Raw genomic sequence first — 11638 nt, forward strand, 5'->3', positions numbered from 1 at the left:
TTGTAGTACTGAACTGAATAGTGAACTGAACTGATTAAGAATATCAGTTCTGATGTAAGAGAATTGAATTCTAAGAAGTCAGAGTAGACAAGTAACATTCATTGAATTTATTTCAAAGGTGTTTATATCAGATGTTGGCTACACCAAACGATCCTGATTGATGCTATCATTTTATTTGCCTCCTGAAATGTGAAACCCAGAGTCCCTCTACAGTGTTTGAAAAGAATTTATAAGCTATTTACTTTGCTTGGATTTATTTTAGTCTCAGAAATCATTTGTCATTCTGACCTTATTTGGCCAGATAGCCTGCTTCAATATTTGCCCTGTATGCAAAATAGATCGTATATAAGGAGTAGAGGAGAAGCCTCAGAGTGTGGTAGAAGACCAGTGAAGTTACTGCTTGTGGTGAGGTTCACAACTATTAAGACTAAAAGCATTAACTAGTATTCATAGTTTGATAAATTAAGAGTGTCAAATGTAATACATACTTTAATGCATTCTGTTTTTCACACAACTTGAAACTAAAAATCTATGTTTCCTGCCATTCTTATATAAAGTAAGCACGGTTACAGTTTTAACAATTTTTAGTTGTTTATTTTATTAACTGAAACATGTTTTTTTTAACAGGGTGGAGGAACTAAAACATTCTTTTTACATAAGGAAAAGGAAAGGTATGTAATATAGTTTTTTTTATTTCTAATCCATAGATATGTATATTTAATCAGGGGCCAAATGTGTACATCTCCAATTTCCAAATTACAAAAAAAAAATGGCATATAAAGTAGGAACCACAGGCTCAGTCTCTCATATATCAGCTGAATACTAATTCTGATAAGACCTTGTTTGATGAAGATCAGTTAACTGTACAGTTAAAGAACAAGCCCATAGCTTCTGGTCAGTGACAACAGCAGAACACTTCGGTGAGTAAGAAACTTCTTAGACTGTTGTTATGTGACTTGATTCAGACATACGCTACCACCATGAGTACAGACGCGGAGATGGCCTTATATGGCAAGGCTGCCATTTACCTTCGTAAGCCAGAGAGGGAGAGGATTGAGGCTCAAGCCGCACCATTCGACTCCAAAAACGCCTGCTATGTGTCTGATGTTAAAGAGCTGTACTTGAAGGGACTGATCACCAAGAGAGACGGTGACAAAGTCACCGTCAAAGTCTTGATCACCGATGAGGTTGGTACATTTAGGTCACATTACAATGGGTGTTAATCGGGATCCCTTCTAATCGTGATGGATTTCCTGTTGTAGGAGAGGGAAGTTAAAGAGGATCAAGTCTTTCAGATGAACCCTCCCAAGTATGACAAAATTGAGGACATGGCCATGATGACCTATCTCAATGAAGCCTCTGTGCTGTATAATCTCAAAGAGCGTTATGCAGCATGGATGATCTACGTAAGACAAACTCACTAAAAGGCAAACAGAAACATTGAGAGTCACTGTAGTTGAAGGAAATATTAAACCCTATTAACTTAAAATGTCTATTATTTCTTTCAGACCTACTCTGGGTTGTTCTGTGCAACTGTGAACCCCTACAAGTGGCTCCCAGTGTACGACTCTGAAGTTGTCGCTGCCTACAGAGGCAAAAAGCGTATGGAGGCTCCACCCCACATCTTCTCCGTCTCTGACAACGCTTATCAGTTCATGCTTACTGGTATGTCCTGAACATGAAAGAATTTGTTCATACAGAATTTGGTGGTTTTGGCTGACATACAGAGTGAATATCTCCATTTATTTTTTTAACAGATAGGGAAAACCAGTCTGTCCTGATCACGTAAGTCTCACATTCGTTGACTTTATTCATATTAACTGAATATCCTGATCAAATACTAACAAGTCTGTGTCTATACCCAGAGGAGAATCTGGTGCTGGAAAGACTGTGAACACGAAACGTGTCATCCAGTACTTTGCCACCATCTCTGTTGGCGGAGGAGAAGGCGGAAAGAAAGAACCAAGCAAGTTCAAGGTGTGTTATGACAACATTTCTAAAAATACAGAATACTTACAGATGAAAATCTTTTTCTAATGTCATTTCTTTAAAACTGGATTATAGGGCTCACTGGAGGATCAGATCATTGCAGCCAATCCCCTGCTGGAGGCTTATGGTAATGCCAAAACTGTGAGGAATGACAACTCTTCACGTTTCGTAAGTATGGAATTGTTTCTCCATGTTGTTCAACATTTCCCATGTGGGTGGACTCTTAACGATTCCTTTGTTCCAAATAGGGTAAATTCATCAGAATTCATTTCGGCACAACCGGCAAACTGGCTAGTGCTGATATTGAGACATGTAAGTAGTTTTCATGTAATAATGAAGGTGAATCCATTTAGCACAGTCTTAAATGAGCAAAACATGAGACTAATGAACAAAATTTACAGATCTGCTGGAGAAGTCTAGAGTGACATTCCAGCTTCCTGATGAGAGAGGCTACCACATCTTCTACCAGATGATGACAGCCCACATACCTGAGCTGATTGGTAAGCAGGCTGAGTTCTTGCCGTGTCAAATGGAATCTCAGTCATCCTATAAAACAACGTGTTGACAATTTCACCCTTTTTGATTCTTAGATCTGGCACTCATCACAACCAACCCCTATGACTTCCCCATGTGCAGCATGGGTCAGATCACTGTGGCCAGCATTGATGACAAGGAAGAGCTGGACGCCACTGATGTGAGTGATCTTCTTCATTCAAACATCAGTTATATTGTGGAAGTTAAATGATTATATTTCACGTGGATTGTTCTTTTCAACAGAATGCCATCGATATCCTGGGCTTCACCAATGAGGAGAAGCTGAGCATCTACAAGATGACTGGTGCTGTTCTTCACCATGGTAACATGAAGTTCAAGCAGAAGCAGCGTGAGGAGCAGGCTGAGCCAGATGGCAATGAAGGTGAGAAAGACATGTGGGATATCTGCTCTGAATATTTGCAACCGCATGAGTATATGTTCATAACAGACAATCACTGTGTCATTCTGTATGCATTTATTATAAATGTTTACTATAAAATGTTTTTAGAGGCCGACAAGGTTGCTTACTTGTTGGGTCTGAACTCCGCTGACATGCTGAAGGCTCTGTGCTATCCCAGAGTGAAGGTCGGAAATGAGTTTGTCACCAAGGGACAGACAGTGCCTCAGGTAAACATGAGCAATTCATATCAATAATGCCATTATTTAGTCAAATGTTACTGATGCTACTTCCATATAGATAAAACATTAAAGTTTAGTAGATAACAGCAATGTCACTTTTCCCTTTACTCGTACTTATTACTTTTCCACTGAACACTGAGTGCATTCATTACAAATCAACTGCCATCAGAGATGCTTTTTTTAATAGAGAATATATATAATGTGAATCTTACAAGCCTAGAAGCAGGTTTGGTGATCTTGCTGTTTACAAAACAGTTGGCCGACATTCATCAAGTCATGGTCTTGTTTTACTTTAGGTAATGAACTCTGTCACTGCCGTGGCCAAGTCAATCTATGAGAGGATGTTCTTGTGGATGGTCGTCCGTATCAACCAGATGTTGGACACTAAGCAGTCAAGGAACCACTTCATTGGTGTCCTGGACATTGCTGGCTTTGAAATCTTTGATGTAGGCCTTATTCCTCTAATTCAACATCCAATAATTTTCATGACAGTGGGTTTTCTTACTAAAACTAATGATTTGTCCATTCACAGTTCAACACCTTGGAGCAGCTGTGCATCAACTTCACCAATGAGAAACTGCAGCAGTTCTTCAACCACACCATGTTTGTCCTGGAGCAAGAGGAGTACAAGAAGGAGGGTATTGTCTGGGAGTTCATTGACTTTGGTATGGACTTGGCTGCCTGCATTGAGCTGATTGAAAAGGTATACTTTAAGCTCATGATTCTATATTGTGAAGGTATTACTACAGCGTGACAGAGGGGTACTGTTGATTCATGACACACCTTATCTCTTTCTCCTTTACTCAAGCCCATGGGCATCTTCTCCATCCTTGAAGAGGAGTGCATGTTCCCCAAAGCTAGTGACACTTCCTTCAAGAACAAGCTGTATGACCAGCATCTTGGCAAGACCAAAGCCTTTGAGAAGCCAAAGCCTGCAAAGGGCAAGGCTGAGGCCCACTTCTCCCTGGTGCACTATGCTGGTACTGTGGATTACAACATCGCTGGTTGGCTGGACAAGAACAAGGACCCACTGAACGAGTCTGTCATTGGGCTGTACCAGAAGTCCTCATGCAAACTGCTGGCTGTTCTCTATCCTCCTCCTCCCCCTGAGGGTATGATTTTTGATAACGTAAAACCACACTTGGAAGATTCTACTTACTTTACATTTTTGTGTGTGTTCAATGTAAATTTGGAGTCTCATATTCTAACACAAAGTTTCCAATTGATATCACATTCTGAAATACAGAGGCTGGCAAGAAGGGAGGCAAGAAGAAGGGTGGCTCTATGCAGACTGTGTCTTCACAGTTCAGGGTAAGGTTTGAAAAATACATTAAAAGTCTTTTGATGCTCACATCCATTTTTCTTGGATTTGATGACAAAAACTTTGTACATACAACAGGAGAACTTGGGAAAGCTGATGACAAACTTGAGGAGCACCCATCCTCACTTTGTGCGCTGCCTGATTCCCAATGAGTCCAAGACTCCAGGTACGAAAGATATATTCTTTTATCGTTGGTGTGTACTGGTTTGATCCATTTAATTTTGTTTTTTATACTTGCACTAACGGAGAAAATCTGATTCTACAGGTCTGATGGAGAACTTCCTGGTCATCCACCAGCTCAGGTGTAACGGTGTGCTGGAGGGTATCAGAATCTGCAGGAAAGGTTTCCCCAGCAGAATCCTCTACGGTGACTTCAAGCAGAGGTACACTTTCTATGTTTACTACACTTCTGTTCTTGAAAAACTATAAAAATGAAATGATAACCGAGACCATCAACTCTCTCATAAAAGATACAAGGTATTGAATGCCAGCGTCATCCCTGAGGGACAGTTCATTGACAACAAGAAGGCCTCAGAGAAGCTGCTTGGATCAATTGATGTTAATCATGATGAGTACAGATTCGGACACACCAAGGTAAGTTTTTCAATAAATATTTTGTTACAAAGGATAATATGTCAAAATCCCTTTTTTTTTCTTCTTTTAGCATCAATCTATTTTACTGAAAAGTTAGATGGGGAAAAGGAGGGACAGCAAATTAAAAGATGCGGAGGGTGCTAAAAGGCTGGGCTTCAAAATTTAAATGAATTGAAATAATTTTTCTCGTTGGTCCAGCCAGGAGCAGTTTCCTTTCAAACAGTGACAAGAATTCAGCACAACTGCATGCATCTCTGAAAATGTTTTCTTGATTGATTGTGTAAGTTCTCTGAGTCTTTTTGTTGTTTAGTATATATAGCAGACACAAGATGTTTCAATACTTTGTTTGTTCAGGTGTTCTTCAAGGCTGGTCTTCTGGGTGTCCTTGAGGAGATGAGAGATGAAAAGCTGGCAACTTTGGTCACAATGACTCAAGCTCTTGCCCGTGCTTACCTCATGAGGAGGGAGTTTGTCAAGATGATGGAGAGGAGGCATGTGGAAAACAGAAAACTATGAACATTCAGTCATGTTGAAATGATCAAGTCCATTTGTCTATAACAGAAACTTTGTGTCCACAGGGAGGCCATCTATACCATCCAGTACAACGTGCGCTCATTCATGAATGTGAAACACTGGCCATGGATGAAGGTGTACTACAAGATCAAGCCTCTCCTGAAGAGTGCTGAGACTGAGAAGGAGCTGCAAAATATGAAGGAGAACTATGAGAAGATGACAAACGACTTGGCTACTGCCTTGGCCAAGAAGAAGGAACTGGAGGAGAAGATGGTGTCTCTTCTGCAGGAGAAGAACGATCTGCAGCTGCAAGTTGCATCTGTGAGTAGAAATCAATCAGGAGCTGTGATTTTTTATGGTGTTTGTGGAATGTTAATGTGCAAATCTACTTTTTCAAATGTAAACTAGGAAGGAGAGAATCTGTCAGATGCTGAGGAGAGATGTGAGGGACTTATCAAGAGCAAGATTCAGATGGAGGCCAAACTCAAAGAGACAACTGAGAGACTGGAGGATGAAGAGGAAATCAATGCTGAGCTTACTGCCAAGAAGAGAAAGCTGGAGGATGAATGCTCTGAGCTCAAAAAGGATATTGATGACCTGGAGCTTACCTTGGCCAAAGTGGAAAAGGAGAAACATGCCACAGAGAACAAGGTTTGGACATTTTTAACTGTTCGTGCAGATCAGATAGAACAGAGTGCCATCAAGTGATAACAACATCTTTCTTGGACATGTAGGTGAAGAACCTGACTGAGGAGATGGCCTCTCAGGATGAGAGCATTGCTAAACTGACAAAGGAGAAGAAAGCCCTTCAGGAGGCTCATCAGCAGACTCTGGATGACCTGCAGGCTGAGGAAGACAAAGTCAACACTCTGACCAAAGCCAAGACCAAGCTTGAGCAGCAAGTTGATGATGTAAGTTTCTAAAGTTTCCTAGATTGGCAAAACAAGATTCTTATTGAACCTGATAACAACAATCCCACATCATTTTTCAGCTTGAGGGTTCTCTGGAGCAAGAGAAAAAGCTTCGCATGGACCTTGAGAGAGCCAAGAGAAAGCTGGAGGGTGATCTGAAACTGGCCCAGGAATCCATCATGGATCTGGAGAATGACAAGCAGCAGTCTGATGAGAAAATTAAGAAGTAGGAGTAGATTTTTTTCTTCAAACTCCAGCGTGGTTCTCGACATGTATGAATTCTCACAATGCACATTCATATTTTCATAGGAAGGACTTTGAAATCAGCCAGCTCCTCAGCAAGATTGAGGATGAGCAGTCATTGGGCGCTCAGCTTCAGAAGAAGATCAAGGAGCTTCAGGTGACTGATTAATTGTGTTGAATCCCACAGTACTCTGTATTGAAAGTTCAAAGATTACTGAAGGACAATATATCCACATCCAACAGGCCCGTATTGAGGAGCTGGAGGAGGAGATCGAGGCTGAGCGTGCTGCTCGTGCCAAGGTTGAGAAGCAGAGGGCCGACCTGTCCAGAGAACTCGAGGAGATCAGTGAGAGGTTGGAGGAGGCCGGCGGCGCCACTGCAACTCAGATTGAGATGAACAAGAAGCGTGAAGCTGAGTTCCAGAAGCTCCGTCGTGACCTTGAGGAGTCTACTCTGCAGCATGAAGCCACTGCTGCAGCTCTGCGCAAGAAGCAGGCTGACAGCGTTGCTGAGCTGGGAGAACAGATCGACAACCTGCAGCGTGTCAAGCAGAAGCTTGAGAAAGAAAAGAGTGAATACAAGATGGAGATCGATGACCTCTCCAGCAACATGGAGGCTGTTGCTAAAGCAAAGGTACACAATGCATTCATTTGTACTTATTAAATCAAATAAATTAAGACATGTATAGGTAAAATCTGACTGATTCCATTTCTGTCCTCCACATTAGGGTAATCTTGAAAAGATGTGCCGTACTCTTGAGGACCAACTTAGCGAAATTAAGACCAAGTCTGATGAGAATGTTCGTCAGCTCAATGACTTGGGTGGACAGAAAGCTCGTCTCCTCACAGAAAATGGTATGCACCAGACAATGTTTCACTGCACACAGCTTCAGTGTATGACCACAAAAATGTACACAAACTAATCTCTGATGACCATTTTCACACAAGGTGAGTTCAGCCGCCAGATTGAGGAGAAAGAGGCCCTCGTCTCTCAGCTGACTAGAGGCAAACAGGCCTACACACAGCAGATTGAGGAGCTGAAGAGGCAGGTTGAGGAGGAGGTCAAGGTAAGACACATTTAAGTGTGTATTGCTCTCACTTGTTTGTCATTTAGAAATGTTACTAATTCATTTTCATGTTTCAACCAGGCTAAGAATGCTCTTGCCCATGGACTGCAATCAGCCCGCCATGACTGTGATCTGCTGAGGGAGCAGTTTGAGGAAGAGCAGGAGGCCAAGGCTGAGCTTCAGCGTGGTATGTCCAAGGCCAACAGTGAGGTGGCTCAGTGGAGAACTAAATATGAAACTGATGCTATCCAGCGCACTGAAGAGCTTGAGGAATCCAAGTGAGTAACTTTCAAATAAAACAATAGCTTTTAGTTTAAAACATCTTGCCAACTTCAGTATGCTTTTAACAAATCTATACACTTTTTCAAATTTGTGATTTAAGAGCATGACATTCAAACAAAAACAGCAATGTTTTTTCTTAAGCCATAAAATATGTAATTCTTTATAAACTAACTGATACGTATATCCACTCAAAGATCAATCTTGCTATTCTTTATTCAAGGAAAAAGCTGGCCCAGCGTCTCCAGGAGGCTGAGGAACAGATTGAGGCTGTGAACTCTAAGTGTGCTTCCCTGGAGAAGACCAAACAGAGGCTCCAGAGTGAAGTGGAGGACCTCATGATTGATGTGGAGAGAGCTAATGGGCTCGCTGCCAATCTTGACAAGAAGCAGAGGAACTTTGACAAGGTAGCATCAATGACCTTGGGCGACAAAGATATAAACCCATTCATTCATTTATCAATGTATGTATGAATTGTATCAATAAATAACTCAAGTGTACAAATTGTTTTTATCTAGGTATTGGCAGAGTGGAAGCAGAAGTATGAGGAGGGTCAGGCAGAGCTTGAGGGAGCTCAGAAAGAGGCTCGTACTCTGAGCACTGAACTGTTCAAGGTGAAGAACTCCTTTGAGGAATCCCTGGATCAGCTGGAGACAATGAAGCGTGAAAACAAGAACCTGCAACGTGAGTTCTGACCAGATTGTGTCTTCTCATTGTGTTATTATGATTATATTTTTTTTACATGTAAACTAAAAACTATTCAAACATGTCTTTGCAGAGGAGATCTCAGATCTGACTGAACAGATTGGTGAGACTGGCAAGAGCATCCATGAGCTGGAGAAGTCCAAGAAGCAGGTGGAGACAGAGAAGTCTGAGATCCAGACAGCTCTTGAGGAGGCTGAGGTAAATTTTTTGTGCGAGTTCTTCTTAAAAGAAATGTCCAGTTCTGAAAACACCCTCTGTAAAATCTTTTTGGACAGAGTAAATACTTTTGTTTTTGATATCGTTAGGGAACTCTGGAGCACGAGGAGTCTAAGATCCTGCGTGTCCAGCTGGAGCTCAACCAGATTAAGGGTGAGGTGGACAGGAAGCTTGCAGAGAAAGATGAGGAGATGGAGCAGATCAAGAGGAACAGCCAGAGGATTGCTGACTCCATGCAGAGCACTCTGGATGCTGAAGTCAGGAGCAGGAACGATGCCCTGAGGATCAAGAAGAAGATGGAGGGAGACCTGAATGAGATGGAGATTCAGCTGAGCCATGCCAATCGCCAGGCTGCTGAGTCCCAGAAACAGCTGAGGAATGTGCAGGCACAGCTCAAGGTATTGTCAGGCACAGAGCCGTGGCAGGGACCTAGATGACATTTTGGTTATTATGGGACTTAAATGTTGTTGTTGTTTTTTTTTCAGGATGCTCAACTGCACCTTGATGACGCTGTCAGAGCCCAGGAAGACATTAAGGAACAAGCTGCTATGGTGGAGCGCAGGAACGGTCTGATGGTGTCTGAAATTGAGGAACTCAGAGCTGCTCTGGAACAGACAGAGAGGAGCCGCAAAGTCGCTGAGCAGGAACTGGTGGACGCCAGCGAGCGTGTTGGACTCCTGCACTCTCAGGTAAAAAAATTGACAACTTCTCTGAAATTTCACAAATCTAAACCATTCAGTCAGGCAAAAAATAACTTGGCTAAATCTGATCTTTTAGAACACAAGTCTTCTGAACACCAAGAAGAAGCTTGAGTCTGACCTGGTTCAGGTCCAGGGTGAAGTAGATGACAGTGTTCAGGAAGCAAGAAATGCCGAGGACAAGGCCAAGAAGGCCATCACTGATGTAAGTTTAAATTCAATTTGTTTTCCTTTAAACTGCTATTAAGCTTTGAAAACATTTCATCCATAAATGTTATTTTTTCTAGGCTGCTATGATGGCTGAGGAGTTAAAGAAGGAGCAGGACACTAGTGCTCACCTGGAAAGGATGAAGAAGAACCTCGAGGTTGGCGTTAAGGACCTGCAGCACCGTCTGGATGAGGCTGAGAACCTGGCCATGAAGGGTGGCAAGAAGCAGCTCCAGAAGCTTGAGTCTCGGGTAAGAGGATTATGTTGAGATTTCTGAGGTGGAACAAATCTATACAAAAAACATACAAAAACTCACAGATTCTAATTCACACATTTTTTTTTTTCATTTTCTGAAGGTTCGTGAGCTGGAGTCAGAGGTTGAGGCTGAGCAGAGACGTGGTGTTGATGCTGTTAAGGGTGTCCGCAAATATGAGAGGAGAGTGAAGGAGCTCACCTATCAGGTAACCACATTACAATCACATTAACACTGAACACAAACAGTACATATTATTCTAATTCCATCCTTGTCTTTACAAAAAATGAAACATTTAAATTCACATTTTCCATTACAGACTGAGGAGGACAAGAAAAACGTTGCCAGGCTGCAGGATCTGGTTGACAAGCTGCAGCTCAAAGTGAAGGCCTATAAGAGGCAGTCTGAGGAGGCGGTAAGGAAAAAAGTCGTCTTCATACGACTACTTGATGTATTGCATATGTTGTCGGTCTTCAATTCCTCTACAACGTTAAGCATTTTATTCTGTCGTGTATTCCAGGAGGAGCAGGCCAATGCTCATCTGTCCAAGTGCAGGAAGATCCAGCATGAGCTGGAGGAGGCAGAGGAGCGTGCTGACATTGCAGAGTCTCAGGTCAACAAGCTGAGGGCAAAGAGCCGTGACTCTGGCAAGGTAAATATACATCACTTTAATGGGCATGTAAGTTTGTTAAAGCAGATAGAATTCAGTGTTCAGGCTTTGTTTCAAAAGTGTTTGTGTCCTGTTTAATTGATGTAAGGTTTGAACTAATCAAACTTAAATCTAAAACAATGTCAAACTTAAACATCACTGATCCACATTCTTTTTCTTTGTTTTTACAGGGAAAGGAGGTTGCTGAGTAAAGCACATTGTGTTTCTTAGAAATGTATCATATAATATGATGTCATTCATTCTGAAACAATAAAGAATATTGCTGCTCTTACACTGCTGTCTATATTACTATATTTTTCTTTTCCATTCAATAGCCCAGAACTCAAGCCAAAATAATTCAATAACATTTTAGGTTACATGACCAAATAATTTTCAGTCAGAAATACAGATTAGTTTGTTTGGAGAAACACCACATATTAGAGAAATAAATCATAATGATTTCGACACATTGTACCACATGATTTGAAAATTGTAAAACAATTTACTGAGATAAATGTGGTATCTACAGCTAAGAAACTGGTCCAGATAAGTAATGGAACTGGCAATATGGCAAAAGCACAGAGGAAATGTGTGACAACAAACTTAACTTAAAAAAAACACTATAAGAATGAAAAAAAGATCATTAATTACCTTTAATTAAATAAAGGGCTTTGATCAGAAACATTTCAGCCACAAAACCAAAAAGAGGTTGCCAAAAATACATTAAGCTGGGTATACAAAAGGTTAAAAAGGTTCAACCTGTCAGTTCATATACAAGTCAACATGATTTAGATACATGTTCTGAATTCAAGCAGGAAAA

General features: G+C 41.4%; 1 protein-coding gene across 1 annotated transcript; it reads left to right on the plus strand.

Moving 5' to 3' along the window:
• The first annotated feature begins 339 nt into the window (after window positions 1-339).
• On the plus strand, window positions 340-11110 carry LOC142384447 (myosin heavy chain, fast skeletal muscle-like). The gene is made up of 41 exons (XM_075470698.1): window positions 340-405; window positions 628-671; window positions 966-1187; window positions 1263-1406; window positions 1509-1665; window positions 1758-1785; window positions 1866-1977; window positions 2065-2157; window positions 2238-2301; window positions 2391-2489; window positions 2580-2683; window positions 2767-2905; window positions 3032-3150; window positions 3459-3608; window positions 3695-3865; window positions 3971-4274; window positions 4409-4473; window positions 4562-4649; window positions 4749-4866; window positions 4954-5077; window positions 5432-5572; window positions 5660-5911; window positions 5999-6241; window positions 6325-6501; window positions 6582-6727; window positions 6811-6901; window positions 6988-7377; window positions 7472-7598; window positions 7692-7810; window positions 7892-8088; window positions 8313-8496; window positions 8608-8773; window positions 8868-8992; window positions 9100-9408; window positions 9496-9699; window positions 9788-9913; window positions 9996-10166; window positions 10273-10377; window positions 10489-10584; window positions 10690-10821; window positions 11010-11110. The coding sequence occupies exons 3-41, from the start codon at window positions 981-983 to the stop codon at window positions 11028-11030; spliced, it is 5808 nt and encodes a 1935-aa protein (XP_075326813.1). The 5' UTR covers window positions 340-405; window positions 628-671; window positions 966-980; the 3' UTR covers window positions 11031-11110.
• Window positions 11111-11638: the final 528 nt, after the last annotated feature.

The sequence above is a fragment of the Odontesthes bonariensis genome, chromosome 7 (genome assembly GCF_027942865.1).
Source record: "Odontesthes bonariensis isolate fOdoBon6 chromosome 7, fOdoBon6.hap1, whole genome shotgun sequence".
Classification (NCBI taxonomy): domain Eukaryota; kingdom Metazoa; phylum Chordata; class Actinopteri; order Atheriniformes; family Atherinopsidae; genus Odontesthes; species Odontesthes bonariensis.